The sequence below is a fragment of the Platichthys flesus genome, chromosome 22 (genome assembly GCF_949316205.1).
Source record: "Platichthys flesus chromosome 22, fPlaFle2.1, whole genome shotgun sequence".
Taxonomy (NCBI): domain Eukaryota; kingdom Metazoa; phylum Chordata; class Actinopteri; order Pleuronectiformes; family Pleuronectidae; genus Platichthys; species Platichthys flesus.
Window position 1 is genome coordinate 11628788 of NC_084966.1, and position 24355 is coordinate 11653142.

General features: G+C 41.9%; 4 protein-coding genes across 4 annotated transcripts; 3 read left to right on the forward strand and 1 right to left on the reverse strand.

Moving 5' to 3' along the window:
* The first annotated feature begins 8036 nt into the window (after positions 1–8036).
* LOC133933542 (histone H2B-like) lies at positions 8037–8853 on the forward strand. The gene has a single exon (XM_062380676.1). The coding sequence runs from the start codon at positions 8037–8039 to the stop codon at positions 8409–8411; it is 375 nt and encodes a 124-aa protein (XP_062236660.1). The 3' UTR covers positions 8412–8853.
* A 2035-nt stretch (positions 8854–10888) lies between these two features.
* Positions 10889–11299, reverse strand: LOC133933484 (histone H3). Its single transcript, XM_062380614.1, has one exon. The coding sequence runs from the start codon at positions 11297–11299 to the stop codon at positions 10889–10891; it is 411 nt and encodes a 136-aa protein (XP_062236598.1).
* Positions 11300–11599: 300 nt separating this feature from the next.
* LOC133933501 (histone H2A-like) lies at positions 11600–11986 on the forward strand. The gene has a single exon (XM_062380632.1). It carries the CDS (start codon positions 11600–11602, stop codon positions 11984–11986), a length of 387 nt encoding a protein of 128 aa, XP_062236616.1.
* A 9558-nt stretch (positions 11987–21544) lies between these two features.
* Positions 21545–22431, forward strand: LOC133933540 (histone H2B-like). The gene has a single exon (XM_062380673.1). It carries the CDS (start codon positions 21545–21547, stop codon positions 21917–21919), a length of 375 nt encoding a protein of 124 aa, XP_062236657.1. The 3' UTR covers positions 21920–22431.
* Positions 22432–24355: the final 1924 nt, after the last annotated feature.

Genomic DNA, 24355 nt, shown 5'->3' on the forward strand with positions numbered 1-24355 from the left:
TGTTTGCTGAGCTTTCGACGACTTCTCAGAGTCTTCTTCAGTGACCTCAAATAGCTGTGGCCTCATCAGGTGAGCGAAGGTTGTAATGTTGGTCTTGAGATAGTATATTTTAATTATAAGCTGAAACATTTACTTGGTGTTTAAATCATAAAGCTGAGCAAAACATCACCTGGAAAAACTCTCTACTCCCTGTTAGTAAATGTAACTTTGTGACTTTCCCTCTGTTGGTGTTGCAGTGTCTGATGACAGTTCACCAATACTTTAGTTTAATGACAGCGACTGATCAAGTTGATGCAGCTACAGAGCTCATTTCTATGACTCAAACAAGTAGCTGCAATAAAGCAGGAGAAGCTGAGCTACTGGAAAACAAAGCTTCGGACAGAACATGGAAGAGAGTTCTTCTGGTAGTGGACTTTACTCAGGTTCACATCATTTGGAGAGCAGCTCCATCTGTTGGCTGCCTGAGGTTACTACAGCACAGTATGGTTACATGATGTGAGGCTGGAATTGTCATTTTTCTAAGCAGCTGTCACTTTTCTATTTAGCAAGGAAAGACACGAGGTAAAACGATAAATATAACAACTAAGGCAGACTCTTTAAAAAGTATGGTATATAAAGTAATGGCGATATCGCTGAACATCCCTAGGCAACGTCTATGTCGCCAGGATCTGAAACAGACATGGAATTAATGGAAAAAGTAACACCAATAAGGAAAAGACAGAACACAGAGAGGCAAATGAGGATGAATAAGAAAAGTAAGAGTAAGAATAAAGATTGAAAACAAGAATACTAATAATGCTAACACTAATTTCATTAAATACCAGGGGGCTGAAAAACAAAATACATCAGATATATAGGATGAGTAATTATGACATATGTTTACAAGGAACACAGTGATTTGAAATCCAAATGAGAGAAGTGCAGAATGAATAGATGGGAGATGTGTATACAAACAATGGAGATGGGAACATGAGGGGAGCTGCTATAGTAAGAAAAGGAGGAGTGAGAGTGATTGTGAAATATTTGTTTTATTATTGTTATTATTGATAATTATATGTAATATATATATTACCTAACACTGTTCAAATCAATTCAAAGATCATATCCTTAGATAATTTGATCCTATGATGCTGTCATGTCACATAGATAATTGGCTCCTTTGATACCATAGGCTATTTGATTATTTGACTTACTTATAAAGGAGCAACAGGTACAATTGACTAAATATGAAAGAACAGCACGTAAGATTGACTTACATATAAAAGAGATGAAATAACCTATTACCATCAGGGTAATTATAAGAAATATGTGTTTATTATTGTTATTGTTATTATTTATATTATATACATATATATATATATATATATATATATATATATATATATATATATATATATATAGGAATTGATGTCGATATTTAGTGCTTTTTTCTAATACTAGACCCAGATAAGTGGTTCTAGTATCTAGTATCAACAATAATATATATATATATATATATATATATATATATATATATTATCATTGAGTACTAGTTTATGTCAAAGAACTAGTTGAACAAATTACCAATTTATTGAAAAAATCAACCAAACAATCACAATATAAAACAGTATAACATAATACAAACACAATAAATGATGTATTCTCATAAAATAACTGTCCTTTCAATGTGTGTGTATATATTCAGTTCCCAGTGTAGTGTGTGCTTGAAGATTCACTGGTTCCGTTCTGGTCCGGGTCTTTATGTCTCTAAACTCAGTACTACCTGTCTACCTGACGGGCAGTACTGGGGTCTGATGTCTTCTGGATAAACGATCAGGTTCAATCTGGATCATACAGTTGGCCACACTGCATCCACGGTCTGGGTTCTGCTCGCCATCTCAGCATTCAGAATTACAGGATTGAGATTCTTCTGGTGTTCATAAAAAAACAAAAAATCTACACAAAGTGCAGAATAATCAGTGTCTGTTTCCTAATTATATTTCTAATGTTTAAAACGTATGGTATATGAAGTAATGACGATATTGCTGAACATCATGTTACATGATGCATGTGTGTAGATAGGAGTAGGCTACTCCTTCACAGAGTTTAAAGCCATGTTTTATAATATTTGATGTTTTTATATTTACTAACTTCTTAATCTGAACATTGTAAGATGACATCTAATATTGCTCAATCTATCTAGACTCCCTGTAGTTAAGAACTCTGTCTCTACATATTTATGGACAGTGGTGATGAATGATGAGGAAACAGCTCTTTGTGGAAAGACGTGTGTGGCTCTTAAAAGAGCCTTTTACCAGGATGGACATGTTTCACAGTGAGGACAGCTCACTTCTTCTTGGCTGCTGTCTTCTTCGCTTTGGGTTTGGCGACCTTCTTCGCGGGGGACTTCTTGGCAGCAGGCGCCTTTTTCACCACCTTCTTGGGGCTCTTCGCCACCTTCTTGGGAGTCTTCGCCACTTTCTTGGGGCTCTTCGCCATTTTCTTGGGGCTCTTGGTGGGCTTCTTGGCCGCTGCTGGTTTAGCCGCCTTCTTCGGGGACTTTTTAGCGGCTGCTGGCTTCATGGCTCCCGCCGACTTGGGCTTTTTAGCCACTGCGGGTTTCTTGGCGGCGGGCTTCTTGGCTTTGGGAGCGGCCTTCTTCACTGCCTCTTTCTTGCTCATCTTGAACGAGCCGGTGGCCCCGGTTCCCTTGGTCTGGACCAGGGTCCCGCTGACAACCAGCTTCTTGATGGTGGTGTTGACGCGGGAATTGTTCTTCTCCACATCGTAGCCTCCGGCAGCCAGAGCCTTCTTGAGGGCGGACACGGACGCGCCACTGCGTTCCTTGGACGCGGACACGGCCTTCACGATGAGCTCACTGACGCTGGGGCCGGCGGTCTTCGGTTTCACGACCTTCTTCTTGGCCGCTTTAACCTTGGCGGCGGCTGGTGCTGGAGCTGGAGCGGCTTCTGCCATCTTTCTCTTTGCGTTTAGATCAACGACGAACTAACGGAGTGAGTTACAGGACTGATGAAGAGTCCTGATCGGGAGGCGGTACTTGAACACACCATGAGAACCGTGGAGACTCAATCGAGCCGTGGCTCCCGTGTACAGTGTGAACGCACAGACACTTGTGTTTTCTCTTCACTGATAAACGAGTAAAAACTCAGTGGGTGAGCGGTGCTGGAGGCTGACAGTGAGGAAGCAGGTAGCGGACTTATTTGTCTTCATGTTGAAGTCATGAAGAGCTCTGATGCTCTCTGCATTTGGTCGGTGGAGCCCCCGAACACGACCCGTTCACCGCGGTGAGCAGCGCTGCTCAGCGGCTTTTCCCACTAGTTTCTCTCCTAAAATGAGTTCAAAAGCACCACAGCTCCACCAAAACCCGTTTCCTAGCTGCTCCACATGTTTGTTCAGAGACACCGAGTGAAAACAAGCACCTGTTGAGGATCTCTTAGTAATAAAGTTAAGTAATTGTGCAGGCAGCAAACACACCGCTGATGGCCGAGGCTCCTGGTGAAGTTGAGCCAGACTTCCTATCAGAGCCGTGAATTTTTCATCCTGAGGAAGCTTGAGAGTCATTATAGAAGTAGGGCTACATTTCATATCCATGTTGAATTTGTCAATATTCACCTCAAGCAAGGATTAAATTAATATTGGGGCACATTTCTCTCATTTAACACCAAAAGTAAACAGGTTACATCATTTAATTTCCAGAAAATGTTTAAGCTGTAAATTAGTTTGAGAATTTCTCTACTTAGTAAATACAAACTTTTGCTCATCATAGTAACACTGGGATACATGTTTTTGTATATTATGATCATAATTATTTGTGTAAAATAATCATTTAAACATGACAAACGTTTCTGAAAAACGATTTGACCCGTGTGTGAGAACTCTCTGTTAACCTGTCAATATGTTACCTACTGGTCTAAAGATCAAGTCTTCTCAGACTGTTATAGCCAATAACACATTCATATTACAATTTAAGGCCTTAGTGTCAACAAACTCTGTGTTTATCCAGAATGTACACAAGTGTGCAGTATGTGAAAGTGTTTGTGTACATTGTAGAATGTAAACATGTCATTTTAACCATTCAAACAGACTTTAATTACATATTACTTTATATAAAAACACTATTACACATAATGCTTTAAATGCTAACAATGATTAAAAAAAAAAAAAAAACCTTCACTCAACCCCATCCAAGCCCATGGCATAACCAAAATAACAGTGTTGTTGTTGATCTCATCGTTTTTAAATCATGAATCAAAGGTACGATAGCAAAGACAAATTTGAGAGATGGTCACTCTGCCCAGAAGTTTGTTGAGCTTGTTAAGACTGAAATCTATACTATGCATGTGTGCGTGTCTGTGGAGATGGCTCTGAAAGTCAACTTTAAACAAAAGCAGTTTGTTAGACGGGGGTGGGGGTAGGGGCAGTTTGGGAAGAATATGTGGGAAATATGTAGCCCTCACACGGTGACTTTTAGTAACCTTTGCTGCTTAGTGTTAATGTGGAAGCTGGTTCAAATGTGTGTGCGTCACATCGCTGTTCAAACTTGCAGCTGTCTAATAAGGCCTACTGTGAGAACTTTGAATCTGTGACATTCATTACGCTGTACTTTTACTTGTTCTCATACTTAACTTTTTATATTAAAGCATACCTCCCTTAGCTTCCACACAGAGTTCGTGCAGCTGGCCCAGCTTCAGGAGGGCAGATAGGCAAGGCGTTGTTTTGTCTGGAGATGGTGCATGCTTACTGAGGACTCACAAGGCGTCATATTAGTAAATACTTGTTGAAATTAGACCAGACCGGCTCTTCTCATATTCGGGATAAACCAACATGTTGACAAGCTCCCCGTCGCTGTGGACGGCTACAGGTTACGGGGGATGAAAATACAATGTTAAGGATGCCCCCACATAACCATTACCATTTTATTCAATGTCCATATCTGCAAACAAAACCAGATGAATATAATAAAACAGAATCCAGCAGAATGTCAGATTGTAATCAACAACACTTTCAAGCATACATGAGGTGCTTTTAAAACTGGTCAGTATCCAATGATGCAAAATGAAAGGTGAACATAGTCACACTGTCAGCCCGGACTTATAATAAATGTCCATAACACTTTCAAAAACAGTTCCACACAAGCATCAAGTGCTTACACTGCTGGACACTGCACTAACACGTTTGGTTGGGGGTTGTGTTTTAGATTAAAAGCTATTTAAGTAGTTAACAAACACACAAACCATACTTGGTTACATACTTGGTCACTTAGGTTACAATTTTTATTCCAATAATGTTATGGAGGGTTTTAATAGCTGGGGTCCAAAGGACTCAAAGTATAAACTATTTAAATGTGAGGCTAACAGGAGGGCTAAGTGAGACATCGTGAGCTGAGTCTTTGTGTGACCATTGTTTTTCATTCAAGGCTGCTCAATATTCATACTTTGACCAAGTACTTCCACAATCAGTCCTAATGATACTCTTATTTCTAACCAAGCCTTTTTCACCGGCACTATTCCTACTTGATGGAAACGTGCTACAGTCCTACTGCTACACAAAACTGAGAAAGTGTCAGACTTTAATATCTGCCGTCCTACATCCACACCTGTGGAGGCGCTAGCGCACCATAGACGTATTTATCAGCGGCCATGAGAATCCACAGAGGAGGAAGACGGCTGCCTCTGTCTTCTAATAGGTCCTCATTCTGGCTATGACTAGCTGTGTTTTCGCGTAGCAGTGCATTGACTAGATCTCATCTTACTGAAGAAAGATGTCTGGACGAGGAAAGGGAGGAAAGGGGCTCGGTAAAGGAGGCGCAAAGCGTCACCGCAAAGTTCTCCGTGATAACATCCAGGGCATTACCAAGCCCGCCATCCGCCGCCTGGCTCGCCGTGGCGGAGTGAAGCGTATCTCCGGTCTGATCTACGAGGAGACCCGCGGCGTGTTGAAGGTTTTCCTGGAGAACGTGATCCGCGATGCTGTCACCTACACCGAGCACGCCAAGAGGAAGACCGTCACCGCCATGGACGTGGTGTATGCTCTGAAGAGACAGGGCCGCACTCTCTACGGCTTCGGCGGATAAACTCACTTTCCAACAGCTCAACAACACAACGGCTCTTTTAAGAGCCACACACCGAGTCAATGAGAGCTCACATCCTCTGCTCAACAACAAGTCGTTCTCCGAGTAGATGTCTTACAATGTCAAGATTTCAAAGTTATTTAATATCAAAACATCACATAACAATTACTAATCGTAGTTTCCTCTTTAATTTCTAAACGTTGAAGTGACCCTTAAAAACAGTTTATATTAAACTGTTATCTCTTTATACACATGTATATGTGTGTGTGTATATATACTGTAGTAACACCAGGCAGCCAACAGATAGAACTGCTCTCCAGATATGTGAACTGGAACAACGTCCACTACCAGTTGAACTCTCCTACATGTCCTGTCAGAAGCTTTGTTTTCCAGTAGCTCAGCTTCTCCTGTTTTATTGCCGATTCTGATCTGTTCTGAGTTTTGAAAATGAGCTCTGTAGCTGCATCAACTTGATCAGTTGAACACTAAGTTAAATATCAGAGTGTAATTAAAAAGGACCAGGGACAGAGCTGTTTGATTAGGTGCTGCACCTCACCAGTTTGTTGCTTTGAACGGATGTTGAGGCGTAGGTGAAAATGAGTCACCCCCTGTAACAGCATAACTATAAAATAAACAACAATCTGACCACAATTTAAGGAAGTGAAGTGGACATTACTCATTCCATCTTTCAGTCAAGCACGTGGGGAGAGTGGCGAGACAAGAAAATAGAAATGTTGGCCAAGTTAAATAAATTCATCATGTTACATTACGTAACGCTCCTCACGTATCACTGTGTTGTTCTGAGCGAGTAAGTGGGGCCCCCAGGGCCTCTGTGAGTGTGTGCTGTCTGGGATTGCAGTGTCTGCACTTTGAAAGACAACGTGTTATTATGAAAGTCTATCAGAGTGATGTTGGCGACTTTTAACCGGCTGAAATCTCCCTGTACTCTATTAAACAGGTCGTGACGTTGAAGCTAATTGGACTATACTATTCAGAGGCAGCAGGCAGGACCACGTTTCTATAGAATTTGTCTAATTTAATAATTTACAAATAATGACGATTATAATAAACACGTGCCAAATTTATCACAATCATCTTTTTCCCTTCTTTTCTTTGGCAGGGCGGTTCCCCAGTGGCCAGCTACACCTGTATATTTTCCACGCACAAAGGAGACGATACCGGTTCTGCTGATGGGTTGATGCTCTTCTACGGCACACAACAAACCTTCTTGCTCCTGCACGTTTGGATGTTCTATCCTGGAGGAGCTAGATTATCTCTGCTACCTGAAAGTACTTCAGGCACCGCCTCATGCTACAGGTAGTGACACGGACACTAGCAGAGCACGAAACTTCAGAAGATTCAGTCGGGAAGGATGAGGAGAGAGCCAATGTCAATGGCCAGCACGTATAAAACTGTTCCCTTTCTGTTGTGGTCTTGCCTTTGCCTCTTTATTGCACTTATTGTCACTTTCATTTGCACCAAAACCGGTGAAATTCATTCACAATCACTTGGGCTTCCTAAATGGACAGGTCGATGAACCTGAAGTTGAACTGACTGTGTGTTTCACTGTGACCTTTAGACCAAAAGTCACCAAAAGTCACCGTGTCAGGGCTACATATTTCCCACATATTCTATCATTTAGAGCTGTGCATTTATCAGGTTGCTTTGGTTTAGATTGTTTTTAATGATACTTATGTGATACTAACATAAATCCTAATAAGTTTCAGGGACATCTTAAAGTTCTCAACACCCCAAATGTTCCAGTTGAGCTGAACAGTTCAACCTCTGTCGGCAGCAGAATAATGGCCTCATGAACATGGAGACACTCCCCCGTGCTGTTACACTGGCACTCCAAATTCAGCCAATGACAGAGAGGGAACGGCACACAATGATTTACATGTGATATGTTCAAATACAGCCTGGCCAGCAACGTCTGTATTCATTTGAACGAAAAAATCTCGTGACAATGCCTGACGTAGCGAAGCCCGCGCCCAAGAAGGGCTCCAAGAAAGCGGTGGCGAAGGCCCCCGGTAAGGGCGGAAAGAAGAGGAGAAAGTCCAGGAAGGAGAGCTACGCCATCTACGTGTACAAGGTGCTGAAGCAGGTCCACCCCGACACTGGGATCTCCTCCAAGGCCATGGGCATCATGAACTCCTTCGTGAGCGACATCTTCGAGCGCATCGCCGGTGAGGCCTCTCGTCTGGCTCATTACAACAAGCGCTCCACCATCACCTCCAGGGAGATTCAGACCGCCGTCCGCCTGCTGCTGCCCGGGGAGCTGGCTAAACACGCCGTGTCTGAGGGCACCAAGGCCGTGACCAAATACACCAGTTCCAAGTAAACCACTCTGCGGAGACCTCAAACCAACGGCTCTTTTAAGAGCCACACACTTTCTCTATAGAGACAAACTGTCCTGACTCTACCGAGATGTCCATCAATATTTAAACAGCCACTTTTAACTGATAATATAACATTGTTAATACAATTGAAGAGAGATATCCTGCATAATCTCTACATTTGAAAATAATTGTTTTTAAATCCAATTGCAGTTTTCCACTGCAGGGCGTGTTGTCCTTTCTCAAATCAGTGATCTGGGTTGTTCATGAGGTGCTTTTTCCCCCCTGGTGGTTATAATTGGAATAGTTAAAGAAGCGTATGAAGTCATTGTTCCTCAAAGTCAGAGGACATTGAGGAACAACACAGTCATGTGTGGTTGCCGAGACATGGCTGTGACCTGAAGGTCAGAGGAATTCATTCTCTAAAGTAGTTTACAGTATTATCAATCTTGACAAATATACCTTGTGTGCTTACAACTCTGTGAGTATTGAGTGTAAAACAGTGGTCAAACAAATATTTTTTCTCCCTTAGCCCTCCTGTTATCCTCAAATTGTAATAAGTATCATTTTAAATAAATGATGACAGAAAAAAATGCAATTTAATGGTAAATTTCAAGTTTTTCATGAAGTACTACATTAATAAGGTATTTTTGAATGGTTAAAATAATATTTTGACATGCTACTATTTACCCACAGCAATCTACAAAAACACTTTCAAATACTTCACAAGTGTGTACATTCTGGAAACAGTGTGTTTGTTGACACTAAAGCCTTCATTTTTAATATGAATATTTGTTTGGTAACACATGGACAGGTTGACTGAGATCTAACACTCACCAGACAAATAGTTTTTCAAAAACATTTTTCATGTTTTAATGATTATTTTATACAAATAATGATGAAAATAAAATACACAAACATCTCTCCTAGTGTTAATGTGAAAAGCCAAAGTTGGTATTTACTACATCAGACAGCAGAGACAAAGCATATTCCAGTAAAGCAAAAAACATATTCTACAAACTAAATGATACAACCTGTTGACTTTTTGCGTGAAATGAGAGAAATGTGCCACAATATTAATTTAATCCTTGCTTGAAGTGAATATTGACTCTGATAGGAAGTCTGGCTCAACTTCACCAGGAGCCTCGGCCTTCAGCAGAGTGTTTGCTGCCTGCACAATTACTTGATTTTTTTACGAAGGGATCATCAGTAGGTGCTTTTTTTCACCCAGTTTTTCTGAACAAACATTTGAAGCAGCTGGGAAACGGGTTTTGGTGGAGCTGTGGTGCTTTTGAACTTTTTTAGGAGAGAAATGAGTGGGGAAAGGACAATGATATGGTTTCCTTGGAAATCAATGTTTCTGTTTGTAAGATGCATCAATGCGAATGTAATTGCAGTGAGAGGATAGCAGCCTGATACTAGTGACATGTCTTTACAGCATTCAGTAGTACTTCATCTTTTCCCTCCGAGTCTATATCAGTGGGGTATAAATGTCCTGTTGATGAATGACTGTACTGCAACTGTTACAACGGGGAGAGGCGGTGGTCTAGTGGCAGAAACTTGGATTATGGGCAGAGAAGGTCTCTGGGTCGACTCCACGGAGAGACAACAAAAAGACGCACCTGGATTGATCTGTCCAAAAATCCAAGAGTCTCCCTACCCTGTCTAGTGCCCCTTAACAAAGGCACCTTACTCCCCCAACATCTGCTCCCCGAGCGCCACACATGTTCACTCAGTGCTCTGTCAAGGGCAAAGATTAAATTTCCCTACCTGCATGAGTGTGCCTTTGTATGTCTGTGCATGTGTTTGGGACTAGTAAATAAATGAATCTTAATCTTAACAATTATGTTCACGGCTGTGTATATGAGCTCCAATCCCTGGGGGACGTTTGTCTTTCCAAACAGTTGGAGTGTTTTACCAGGGACAACATTTTAAATAACTTGTGCTGTTTAATAAATGTTTGTACCGAGTAGATCGGTTTCTCAGAAAAGGCTAGGTCATCTCATTTCAAATAAATACTTTATTTCATTGCAGCTCTGACCATGGTTTGGATTAAGGTGAAGTGAAGTAGCAATATTAATGATTAGATTTATAGCAGGCCAGGTCTTAGCTTGCATACTTTCCAACGTGTATTATTTGCAGAGCTAATAATGTAACAAATATTTTACTGTAAACTTGTCTTCATGTAGTATTATGAAATGCTACTCTCTTTTTGCTGTTCAGTTAATGTTGTAAAACTAGAATAGATACATATTTAAATCTGTTGAAAGATATCCTTTAACATACTTTAGTTACTTTACAGAAAGTAATTCATTTATTATACTTCAATGGTGATATGAACTTTGAACTCTGAAGTCAATTCTTTAGTGTATTATATGTATTAACGGTCTATAACGAGCAGGGCAACAAAGGAGTTTTGTCTTGAGTACAGTGAAGTGGCTCTTAAAAGAGCCGTTGTTATGGTCAGTGGAGCAGCAGCAGTTTAAGCTCTCTCTCCGCGGATGCGGCGGGCCAGCTGGATGTCCTTGGGCATGATGGTAACCCTCTTGGCGTGGATGGCGCACAGGTTGGTGTCCTCAAACAGGCCGACCAGGTAGGCCTCGCTGGCCTCCTGCAGAGCCATGACAGCGGAGCTCTGGAAGCGCAGGTCGGTCTTGAAGTCCTGAGCGATTTCTCTCACCAGGCGCTGGAAGGGCAGCTTGCGGATCAGCAGCTCCGTCGATTTCTGGTAGCGACGGATCTCTCTCAGAGCCACGGTGCCGGGCCTGTAACGGTGAGGCTTCTTCACGCCGCCGGTGGCCGGGGCGCTCTTACGCGCAGCCTTGGTGGCCAGCTGCTTCCTGGGGGCTTTGCCTCCGGTGGATTTACGGGCGGTCTGCTTGGTTCTTGCCATTTTGTTGCTTTTCTCTGCGATCGGGAGAAAGAGTGAAGCTGTAGAGAGACACTCTGCTTTTAAACCGCGAAGCCAGCCCTGAATTGGTGACGCTGCTTCAGATCGGGGATAGGCTCCTCCTCGGGTACTGTCTGCTTGTTCGACAAAAGTGTCGACCATCCCCCGCTGCTCTGCTAGAGGCTTCTATTCTGGTTGGTCTGGCATGAACCGTCCCGCGCGATCCGCGTATATATAGGGGAGTGATCATGCTCTCCACCGCAGTTTCTTTTGACGTGTGTTAGGAAACAATCTCCATCCATAATGTCAGGCAGAGGCAAAACCGGCGGAAAGGCCAGAGCGAAGGCAAAGACTCGCTCTTCCCGCGCTGGGCTCCAGTTCCCCGTCGGTCGTGTTCACAGACTGCTGCGTAAAGGCAACTACGCACATCGCGTTGGTGCCGGCGCCCCCGTCTACCTGGCGGCTGTGCTGGAGTACCTCACCGCTGAGATCCTGGAGCTGGCTGGAAACGCCGCCCGCGACAACAAGAAGAGCCGTATCATCCCCCGCCACCTGCAGCTGGCCGTCCGCAACGACGAGGAGCTCAACAAACTCCTGGGCGGAGTGACCATCGCTCAGGGCGGCGTGCTGCCCAACATCCAGGCTGTTCTTCTGCCCAAGAAGACCGAGAAGGCCCCCAAGTCCAAGTAAAGCAAAGCTGCTGGAAACCAACGACACAAAGGCTCTTTTAAGAGCCACACACTCACCTCTGAAGAACAAAACTCCTCATATCACCCATCAATTTAAAGCACACGCACAAGTCATTTTTAGATTATATTAGATTCAACTTTAATCTCATTGCACAGTAGAAGTGCTTATATATAACCAGAAGTGCAATAAAGGCAGTAAAAGTGCAGAGTAATGTGCAAATTTAAAAAAACGGAAAATGTGAAGTAAAATTTGTAAATACATAAGATATGTACAGTAATAAATATATATGGAATAGAGCAGTGTTAAGAGGTATTTTATTATATAAGAACGATGAATATACTATGAGCAAGATCAATATATATGAATATGAATACACTATTGGTGGGATTATACAGTAGTAAACAAAAAAAATAAGTAGCAGTCTAGTGCAAATGTTTAATGGTTGGAGGACGGTGGGTGGCAGTCCAAGCCAGGGTGGAGGAGGGAAGTATAGTCACTGGAGGAGCTGTGTGTGGTGCGGGGCAGCTGCTTTTACTGTGGTGCAGAGTTTAGCAGGGTGACAGCCACAGGGATGAAGCTGTTCCTGGACCTGCTGGTCCGGGAACGGAGGACCCTGTAGCGTCTCCCAGAAGGGAGGTGGGCAAACAGTCTGTGGCTGGGTTGTGAGCTGCCCTTGACAATGCTGCGAGCCCTCGCAGACATCTCTTGCTCTGGACAGCCTCAATGGTGGGGAGTGAGGAACCAGTGATGTGTTGGGCAGTTTTCACCACCCTCTGCAGGCCACTAGCATTCAATATGTATTCATTGGTATGGTTCATTCTGTGTCAGATGTTTGTGTCACCTGGTGAGGAAACCATCACTCATATGGAAGTTTAAATATAAAAGATACACACTTCAAATTTCAGTACGTCTAAGGTTCATGGATCCATGGCATACATCTCTCATGATGGACGGTATGAATGCAAAAACAACACATACTATCTTCCCAATGAAATAGAAACTAGTGTGGGTAGAACAGATTTAATGCAATTTTAACGCTCTTTACATTTGTCATTCTGCAAATATAGGGTGAGAAGTAAAGAGAGCTATTGGTTAAACATCTTACAAACTATCATAAGATAGTAATGTAGTCAGAAACAATCACTCTGGTACCTTTGCTTAATCTGTAAAATCTGCTTTTAAAAGTTAGGTGCTGTGTGTCCGGTCACTTGTGGGATTATAGACGTGTTTCACATGAGACAGGTTTTCATTCAAAACATTGACCAGGTCCTCTGTTGTATTAAAGTGCCCCAGTACACATGACAGTTATCCAGCATTCACAACACCAGGACCATTGAAGTGGAGCAGCTAAATGGAACTCAGCCATCATTATTATTATTGTATACATTTTCTCCTGTGATTCTTCTGGTGTGACAGTGCATGGAGCTCTGTCACCATCTGAATGGTTTGGATTCCTCAATAAACGTGTTGAGCACTGAAGTTTACTCTTTTTCCCCAGAGGAGCAGGACTCTGGATCAGTTCAACCAAGACCTCCACTTGTTTGCTGAGCTTTCGACGACTTCTCAGAGTCTTCTTCAGTGACCTCAAATAGCTGTGGCCTCATCAGGTGAGCGAAGGTTGTAATGTTGGTCTTGAGATAGTATATTTTAATTATAAGCTGAAACATTTACTTGGTGTTTAAATCATAAAGCTGAGCAAAACATCACCTGGAAAAACTCTCTACTCCCTGTTAGTAAATGTAACTTTGTGACTTTCCCTCTGTTGGTGTTGCAGTGTCTGATGACAGTTCACCAATACTTTAGTTTAATGACAGACACTGATCAAGTTGATGCAGCTACAGAGCTCATTTCTATGACTCAAACAAGTAGCTGCAATAAAGCAGGAGAAGCTGAGCTACTGGAAAACAAAGCTTCGGACAGAACATGGAAGAGAGTTCTTCTGGTAGTGGACTTTACTCAGGTTCACATCATTTGGAGAGCAGCTCCATCTGTTGGCTGCCTGAGGTTACTACAGCACAGTATGGTTACATGATGTGAGGCTGGAATTGTCATTTTTCTAAGCAGCTGTCACTTTTCTATTTAGCAAGGAAAGACACGAGGTAAAACGATAAATATAACAACTAAGGCAGACTCTTTAAAAAGTATGGTATATAAAGTAATGGCGATATCGCTGAACATCCCTAGGCAACGTCTATGTCGCCAGGATCTGAAACAGACATGGAATTAATGGAAAAAGTAACACCAATAAGGAAAAGACAGAACACAGAGAGGCAAATGAGGATGAATAAGAAAAGTAAGAGTAAGAATAAAGATTGAAAACAAGAATACTAATAATGCTAACACTAATTTCATTAAATACCAGGGGGCTGAAAAACAAAATACATCAGATATATAGGATGAGTAATTATGACATATGTTTACAAGGAACACAGTGATTTGAAATCCAAATGAGAGAAGTGCAGAATGAATAGATGGGAGATGTGTATACAAACAATGGAGATGGGAACATGAGGGGAGCTGCTATAGTAAGAAAAGGAGGAGTGAGAGTGATTGTGAAATATTTGTTTTATTATTGATAATTATATGTAATATATATATTACCTAACACTGTTCAAATCAATTCAAAGATCATATCCTTAGATAATTTGATCCTATGATGCTGTCATGTCACATAGATAATTGGCTCCTTTGATACCATAGGCTATTTGATTATTTGACTTACTTATAAAGGAGCAACAGGTACAATTGACTAAATATGAAAGAACAGCACGTAAGATTGACTTACATATAAAAGAGATGAAATAACCTATTACCATCAGGGTAATTATAAGAAATATGTGTTTATTATTGTTATTGTTATTATTTATATTATATACATATATATATATATATATATATATATATATATATATATATATATATATAGGAATTGATGTCGATATTTAGTGCTTTTTTCTAATACTAGACCCAGATAAGTGGTTCTAGTATCTAGTATCAACAATAATATATATATATATATATATATATATATATATATATTATCATTGAGTACTAGTTTATGTCAAAGAACTAGTTGAACAAATTACCAATTTATTGAAAAAATCAACCAAACAATCACAATATAAAACAGTATAACATAATACAAACACAATAAATGATGTATTCTCATAAAATAACTGTCCTTTCAATGTGTGTGTATATATTCAGTTCCCAGTGTAGTGTGTGCTTGAAGATTCACTGGTTCCGTTCTGGTCCGGGTCTTTATGTCTCTAAACTCAGTACTACCTGTCTACCTGACGGGCAGTACTGGGGTCTGATGTCTTCTGGATAAACGATCAGGTTCAATCTGGATCATACAGTTGGCCACACTGCATCCACGGTCTGGGTTCTGCTCGCCATCTCAGCATTCAGAATTACAGGATTGAGATTCTTCTGGTGTTCATAAAAAAACAAAAAATCTACACAAAGTGCAGAATAATCAGTGTCTGTTTCCTAATTATATTTCTAATGTTTAAAACGTATGGTATATGAAGTAATGACGATATTGCTGAACATCATGTTACATGATGCATGTGTGTAGATAGGAGTAGGCTACTCCTTCACAGAGTTTAAAGCCATGTTTTATAATATTTGATGTTTTTATATTTACTAACTTCTTAATCTGAACATTGTAAGATGACATCTAATATTGCTCAATCTATCTAGACTCCCTGTAGTTAAGAACTCTGTCTCTACATATTTATGGACAGTGGTGATGAATGATGAGGAAACAGCTCTTTGTGGAAAGACGTGTGTGGCTCTTAAAAGAGCCTTTTACCAGGATGGACATGTTTCACAGTGAGGACAGCTCACTTCTTCTTGGCTGCTGTCTTCTTCGCTTTGGGTTTGGCGACCTTCTTCGCGGGGGACTTCTTGGCAGCAGGCGCCTTTTTCACCACCTTCTTGGGGCTCTTCGCCACCTTCTTGGGAGTCTTCGCCACTTTCTTGGGGCTCTTCGCCATTTTCTTGGGGCTCTTGGTGGGCTTCTTGGCCGCTGCTGGTTTAGCCGCCTTCTTCGGGGACTTTTTAGCGGCTGCTGGCTTCATGGCTCCCGCCGACTTGGGCTTTTTAGCCACTGCGGGTTTCTTGGCGGCGGGCTTCTTGGCTTTGGGAGCGGCCTTCTTCACTGCCTCTTTCTTGCTCATCTTGAACGAGCCGGTGGCCCCGGTTCCCTTGGTCTGGACCAGGGTCCCGCTGACAACCAGCTTCTTGATGGTGGTGTTGACGCGGGAATTGTTCTTCTCCACATCGTAGCCTCCGGCAGCCAGAGCCTTCTTGAGGGCGGACACGGACGCGCCACTGCGTTCCTTGGACGCGGACACGGCCTTCACGATGAGCTCACTGACGCTGGGGCCGGCGGTCTTCGGTTTCACGACCTTCTTCTTGGCCGCTTTAACCTTGGCGGCGGCTGGTGCTGGAGCTGGAGCGGCTTCTGCCATCTTTCTCTTTGCGTTTAGATCAACGACGAACTAACGGAGTGAGTTACAGGACTGATGAAGAGTCCTGATCGGGAGGCGGTACTTGAACACACCATGAGAACCGTGGAGACTCAATCGAGCCGTGGCTCCCGTGTACAGTGTGAACGCACAGACACTTGTGTTTTCTCTTCACTGATAAACGAGTAAAAACTCAGTGGGTGAGCGGTGCTGGAGGCTGACAGTGAGGAAGCAGGTAGCGGACTTATTTGTCTTCATGTTGAAGTCATGAAGAGCTCTGATGCTCTCTGCATTTGGTCGGTGGAGCCCCCGAACACGACCCGTTCACCGCGGTGAGCAGCGCTGCTCAGCGGCTTTTCCCACTAGTTTCTCTCCTAAAATGAGTTCAAAAGCACCACAGCTCCACCAAAACCCGTTTCCTAGCTGCTCCACATGTTTGTTCAGAGACACCGAGTGAAAACAAGCACCTGTTGAGGATCTCTTAGTAATAAAGTTAAGTAATTGTGCAGGCAGCAAACACACCGCTGATGGCCGAGGCTCCTGGTGAAGTTGAGCCAGACTTCCTATCAGAGCCGTGAATTTTTCATCCTGAGGAAGCTTGAGAGTCATTATAGAAGTAGGGCTACATTTCATATCCATGTTGAATTTGTCAATATTCACCTCAAGCAAGGATTAAATTAATATTGGGGCACATTTCTCTCATTTAACACCAAAAGTAAACAGGTTACATCATTTAATTTCCAGAAAATGTTTAAGCTGTAAATTAGTTTGAGAATTTCTCTACTTAGTAAATACAAACTTTTGCTCATCATAGTAACACTGGGATACATGTTTTTGTATATTATGATCATAATTATTTGTGTAAAATAATCATTTAAACATGACAAACGTTTCTGAAAAACGATTTGACCCGTGTGTGAGAACTCTCTGTTAACCTGTCAATATGTTACCTACTGGTCTAAAGATCAAGTCTTCTCAGACTGTTATAGCCAATAACACATTCATATTACAATTTAAGGCCTTAGTGTCAACAAACTCTGTGTTTATCCAGAATGTACACAAGTGTGCAGTATGTGAAAGTGTTTGTGTACATTGTAGAATGTAAACATGTCATTTTAACCATTCAAACAGACTTTAATTACATATTACTTTATATAAAAACACTATTACACATAATGCTTTAAATGCTAACAATGATTAAAAAAAAAAAAAAACCTTCACTCAACCCCATCCAAGCCCATGGCATAACCAAAATAACAGTGTTGTTGTTGATCTCATCGTTTTTAAATCATGAATCAAAGGTACGATAGCAAAGACAAATTTGAGAGATGGTCACTCTGCCCAGAAGTTTGTTGAGCTTGTTAAGACTGAAATCTTTACTATGCATGTGTGCGTGTCTGTGGAGATGGCTCTGAAAGTCAACTTTAAACAAAAGCAGTTTGTTAGACGGGGGTGGGGGTAGGGGCAGTTTGGGAAGAATATGTGGGAAATATGTAGCCCTCACACGGTGACTTTTAGTAACCTTTGCTGCTTAGTGTTAATGTGGAAGCTGGTTCAAATGTGTGTGCGTCACATCGCTGTTCAAACTTGCAGCTGTCTAATAAGGCCTACTGTGAGAACTTTGAATCTGTGACATTCATTACGCTGTACTTTTACTTGTTCTCATACTTAACTTTTTATATTAAAGCATACCTCCCTTAGCTTCCACACAGAGTTCGTGCAGCTGGCCCAGCTTCAGGAGGGCAGATAGGCAAGGCGTTGTTTTGTCTGGAGATGGTGCATGCTTACTGAAGACTCACAAGGCGTCATATTAGTAAATACTTGTTGAAATTAGACCAGACCGGCTCTTCTCATATTCGGGATAAACCAACATGTTGACAAGCTCCCCGTCGTTGTGGACGGCTACAGGTTACGGGGGATGAAAATACAATGTTAAGGATGCCCCCACATAACCATTACCATTTTATTCAATGTCCATATCTGCAAACAAAACCAGATGAATATAATAAAACAGAATCCAGCAGAATGTCAGATTGTAATCAACAACACTTTCAAGCATACATGAGGTGCTTTTAAAACTGGTCAGTATCCAATGATGCAAAATGAAAGGTGAACATAGTCACACTGTCAGCCCGGACTTATAATAAATGTCCATAACACTTTCAAAAACAGTTCCACACAAGCATCAAGTGCTTACACTGCTGGACACTGCACTAACACGTTTGGTTGGGGGTTGTGTTTTAGATTAAAAGCTATTTAAGTAGTTAACAAACACACAAACCATACTTGGTTACATACTTGGTCACTTAGGTTACAATTTTTATTCCAATAATGTTATGGAGGGTTTTAATAGCTGGGGTCCAAAGGACTCAAAGTATAAACTATTTAAATGTGAGGCTAACAGGAGGGCTAAGTGAGACATCGTGAGCTGAGTCTTTGTGTGACCATTGTTTTTCATTCAAGGCTGCTCAATATTCATACTTTGACCAAGTACTTCCACAATCAGTCCTAATGATACTCTTATTTCTAACCAAGCCTTTTTCACCGGCACTATTCCTACTTGATGGAAACGTGCTACAGTCCTACTGCTACACAAAACTGAGAAAGTGTCAGACTTTAATATCTGCCGTCCTACATCCACACCTGTGGAGGCGCTAGCGCACCATAGACGTATTTATCAGCGGCCATGAGAATCCACAGAGGAGGAAGACGGCTGCCTCTGTCTTCTAATAGGTCCTCATTCTGGCTATGACTAGCTGTGTTTTCGCGTAGCAGTGCATTGACTAGATCTCATCTTACTGAAGAAAGATGTCTGGACGAGGAAAGGGAGGAAAGGGGCTCGGTAAAGGAGGCGCAAAGCGTCACCGCAAAGTTCTCCGTGATAACATCCAGGGCATTACCAAGCCCGCCATCCGCCGCCTGGCTCGCCGTGGCGGAGTGAAGCGTATCTCCGGTCTGATCTACGAGGAGACCCGCGGCGTGTTGAAGGTTTTCCTGGAGAACGTGATCCGCGATGCTGTCACCTACACCGAGCACGCCAAGAGGAAGACCGTCACCGCCATGGACGTGGTGTATGCTCTGAAGAGACAGGGCCGCACTCTCTACGGCTTCGGCGGATAAACTCACTTTCCAACAGCTCAACAACACAACGGCTCTTTTAAGAGCCACACACCGAGTCAATGAGAGCTCACATCCTCTGCTCAACAACAAGTCGTTCTCCGAGTAGATGTCTTACAATGTCAAGATTTCAAAGTTATTTAATATCAAAACATCACATAACAATTACTAATCGTAGTTTCCTCTTTAATTTCTAAACGTTGAAGTGACCCTTAAAAACAGTTTATATTAAACTGTTATCTCTTTATACACATGTATATGTGTGTGTGTATATATACTGTAGTAACACCAGGCAGCCAACAGATAGAACTGCTCTCCAGATATGTGAACTGGAACAACGTCCACTACCAGTTGAACTCTCCTACATGTCCTGTCAGAAGCTTTGTTTTCCAGTAGCTCAGCTTCTCCTGTTTTATTGCCGATTCTGATCTGTTCTGAGTTTTGAAAATGAGCTCTGTAGCTGCATCAACTTGATCAGTTGAACACTAAGTTAAATATCAGAGTGTAATTAAAAAGGACCAGGGACAGAGCTGTTTGATTAGGTGCTGCACCTCACCAGTTTGTTGCTTTGAACGGATGTTGAGGCGTAGGTGAAAATGAGTCACCCCCTGTAACAGCATAACTATAAAATAAACAACAATCTGACCACAATTTAAGGAAGTGAAGTGGACATTACTCATTCCATCTTTCAGTCAAGCACGTGGGGAGAGTGGCGAGACAAGAAAATAGAAATGTTGGCCAAGTTAAATAAATTCATCATGTTACATTACGTAACGCTCCTCACGTATCACTGTGTTGTTCTGAGCGAGTAAGTGGGGCCCCCAGGGCCTCTGTGAGTGTGTGCTGTCTGGGATTGCAGTGTCTGCACTTTGAAAGACAACGTGTTATTATGAAAGTCTATCAGAGTGATGTTGGCGACTTTTAACCGGCTGAAATCTCCCTGTACTCTATTAAACAGGTCGTGACGTTGAAGCTAATTGGACTATACTATTCAGAGGCAGCAGGCAGGACCACGTTTCTATAGAATTTGTCTAATTTAATAATTTACAAATAATGACGATTATAATAAACACGTGCCAAATTTATCACAATCATCTTTTTCCCTTCTTTTCTTTGGCAGGGCGGTTCCCCAGTGGCCAGCTACACCTGTATATTTTCCACGCACAAAGGAGACGATACCGGTTCTGCTGATGGGTTGATGCTCTTCTACGGCACACAACAAACCTTCTTGCTCCTGCACGTTTGGATGTTCTATCCTGGAGGAGCTAGATTATCTCTGCTACCTGAAAGTACTTCAGGCACCACCTCATGCTACAGGTAGTGACACGGACACTAGCAGAGCACGAAACTTCAGAAGATTCAGTCGGGAAGGATGAGAAGAGAGCCAATGTCAATGGCCAGCACGTATAAAACTGTTCCCTTTCTGTTGTGGTCTTGCCTTTGCCTCTTTATTGCACTTATTGTCACTTTCATTTGCACCAAAACCGGTGAAATTCATTCACAATCACTTGGGCTTCCTAAATGGACAGGTCGATGAACCTGAAGTTGAACTGACTGTGTGTTTCACTGTGACCTTTAGACCAAAAGTCACCAAAAGTCACCGTGTCAGGGCTACATATTTCCCACATATTCTATCATTTAGAGCTGTGCATTTATCAGGTTGCTTTGGTTTAGATTGTTTTTAATGATACTTATGTGATACTAACATAAATCCTAATAAGTTTCAGGGACATCTTAAAGTTCTCAACACCCCAAATGTTCCAGTTGAGCTGAACAGTTCAACCTCTGTCGGCAGCAGAATAATGGCCTCATGAACATGGAGACACTCCCCCGTGCTGTTACACTGGCACTCCACATTCAGCCAATGACAGAGAGGGAACGGCACACAATGATTTACATGTGATATGTTCAAATACAGCCTGGCCAGCAACGTCTGTATTCATTTGAACGAAAAAATCTCGTGACAATGCCTGACGTAGCGAAGCCCGCGCCCAAGAAGGGCTCCAAGAAAGCGGTGGCGAAGGCCCCCGGTAAGGGCGGAAAGAAGAGGAGAAAGTCCAGGAAGGAGAGCTACGCCATCTACGTGTACAAGGTGCTGAAGCAGGTCCACCCCGACACTGGGATCTCCTCCAAGGCCATGGGCATCATGAACTCCTTCGTGAGCGACATCTTCGAGCGCATCGCCGGTGAGGCCTCTCGTCTGGCTCATTACAACAAGCGCTCCACCATCACCTCCAGGGAGATTCAGACCGCCGTCCGCCTGCTGCTGCCCGGGGAGCTGGCTAAACACGCCGTGTCTGAGGGCACCAAGGCCGTGACCAAATACACCAGTTCCAAGTAAACCACTCTGCGGAGACCTCAAACCAACGGCTCTTTTAAGAGCCACACACTTTCTCTATAGAGACAAACTGTCCTGACTCTACCGAGATGTCCATCAATATTTAAACAGCCACTTTTAACTGATAATATAACATTGTTAATACAATTGAAGAGAGATATCCTGCATAATCTCTACATTTGAAAATAATTGTTTTTAAATCCAATTGCAGTTTTCCACTGCAGGGCGTGTTGTCCTTTCTCAAATCAGTGATCTGGGTTGTTCATGAGGTGCTTTTTCCCCCCTGGTGGTTATAATTGGAATAGTTAAAGAAGCGTATGAAGTCATTGTTCCTCAAAGTCAGAGGACATTGAGGAACAACACAGTCATGTGTGGTTGCCGAGACATGGCTGTGACCTGAAGGTCAGAGGAATTCATTCTCTAAAGTAGTTTACAGTATTATCAATCTTGACAAATATACCTTGTGTGCTTACTACTCTGTGAGTATTGAGTGTAAAACAGTGGTCAAACAAATATTTTTTCTCCCTTAGCCCTCCTGTTATCCTCAAATTGTAATAAGTATCATTTTAAATAAATGATGACAGAAAAAAATGCAATTTAATGGTAAATTTCAAGTTTTTCATGAAGTACTACATTAATAAGGTATTTTTGAATGGTTAAAATAATATTTTGACATGCTACTATTTACCCACAGCAATCTACAAAAACACTTTCAAATACTTCACAAGTGTGTACATTCTGGAAACAGTGTGTTTGTTGACACTAAAGCCTTCATTTTTAATATGAATATTTGTTTGGTAACACATGGACAGGTTGACTGAGATCTAACACTCACCAGACAAATAGTTTTTCAAAAACATTTTTCATGTTTTAATGATTATTTTATACAAATAATGATGAAAATAAAATACACAAACATCTCTCCTAGTGTTAATGTGAAAAGCCAAAGTTGGTATTTACTACATCAGACAGCAGAGACAAAGCATATTCCAGTAAAGCAAAAAACATATTCTACAAACTAAATGATACAACCTGTTGACTTTTTGCGTGAAATGAGAGAAATGTGCCACAATATTAATTTAATCCTTGCTTGAAGTGAATATTGACTCTGATAGGAAGTCTGGCTCAACTTCACCAGGAGCCTCGGCCTTCAGCAGAGTGTTTGCTGCCTGCACAATTACTTGATTTTTTTACGAAGGGATCATCAGTAGGTGCTTCTTTTCACCCAGTTTTTCTGAACAAACATTTGAAGCAGCTGGGAAACGGGTTTTGGTGGAGCTGTGGTGCTTTTGAACTTTTTTAGGAGAGAAATGAGTGGGGAAAGGACAATGATATGGTTTCCTTGGAAATCAATGTTTCTGTTTGTAAGATGCATCAATGCGAATGTAATTGCAGTGAGAGGATAGCAGCCTGATACTAGTGACATGTCTTTACAGCATTCAGTAGTACTTCATCTTTTCCCTCCGAGTCTATATCAGTGGGGTATAAATGTCCTGTTGATGAATGACTGTACTGCAACTGTTACAACGGGGAGAGGCGGTGGTCTAGTGGCAGAAACTTGGATTATGGGCAGAGAAGGTCTCTGGGTCGACTCCACGGAGAGACAACAAAAAGACGCACCTGGATTGATCTGTCCAAAAATCCAAGAGTCTCCCTACCCTGTCTAGTGCCCCTTAACAAAGGCACCTTACTCCCCCAACATCTGCTCCCCGAGCGCCACACATGTTCACTCAGTGCTCTGTCAAGGGCAAAGATTAAATTTCCCTACCTGCATGAGTGTGCCTTTGTATGTCTGTGCATGTGTTTGGGACTAGTAAATAAATGAATCTTAATCTTAACAATTATGTTCACGGCTGTGTATATGAGCTCCAATCCCTGGGGGACGTTTGTCTTTCCAAACAGTTGGAGTGTTTTACCAGGGACAACATTTTAAATAACTTGTGCTGTTTAATAAATGTTTGTACCGAGTAGATCGGTTTCTCAGAAAAGGCTAGGTCATCTCATTTCAAATAAATACTTTATTTCATTGCAGCTCTGACCATGGTTTGGATTAAGGTGAAGTGAAGTAGCAATATTAATGATTAGATTTATAGCAGGCCAGGTCTTAGCTTGCATACTTTCCAACGTGTATTATTTGCAGAGCTAATAATGTAACAAATATTTTACTGTAAACTTGTCTTCATGTAGTATTATGAAATGCTACTCTCTTTTTGCTGTTCAGTTAATGTTGTAAAACTAGAATAGATACATATTTAAATCTGTTGAAAGATATCCTTTAACATACTTTAGTTACTTTACAGAAAGTAATTCATTTATTATACTTCAATGGTGATATGAACTTTGAACTCTGAAGTCAATTCTTTAGTGTATTATATGTATTAACGGTCTATAACGAGCAGGGCAACAAAGGAGTTTTGTCTTGAGTACAGTGAAGTGGCT

Bases quoted from the DNA above. Each gene is read 5' to 3' on its own strand.
- LOC133933542 (XM_062380676.1), top strand. From the start codon at position 8,037: ATGCCTGACGTAGCGAAGCCCGCGCCCAAGAAGGGCTCCAAGAAAGCG.
- LOC133933484 (XM_062380614.1), bottom strand. From the start codon at position 11,299: ATGGCAAGAACCAAGCAGACCGCCCGTAAATCCACCGGAGGCAAAGCC.
- LOC133933501 (XM_062380632.1), top strand. From the start codon at position 11,600: ATGTCAGGCAGAGGCAAAACCGGCGGAAAGGCCAGAGCGAAGGCAAAG.
- LOC133933540 (XM_062380673.1), top strand. From the start codon at position 21,545: ATGCCTGACGTAGCGAAGCCCGCGCCCAAGAAGGGCTCCAAGAAAGCG.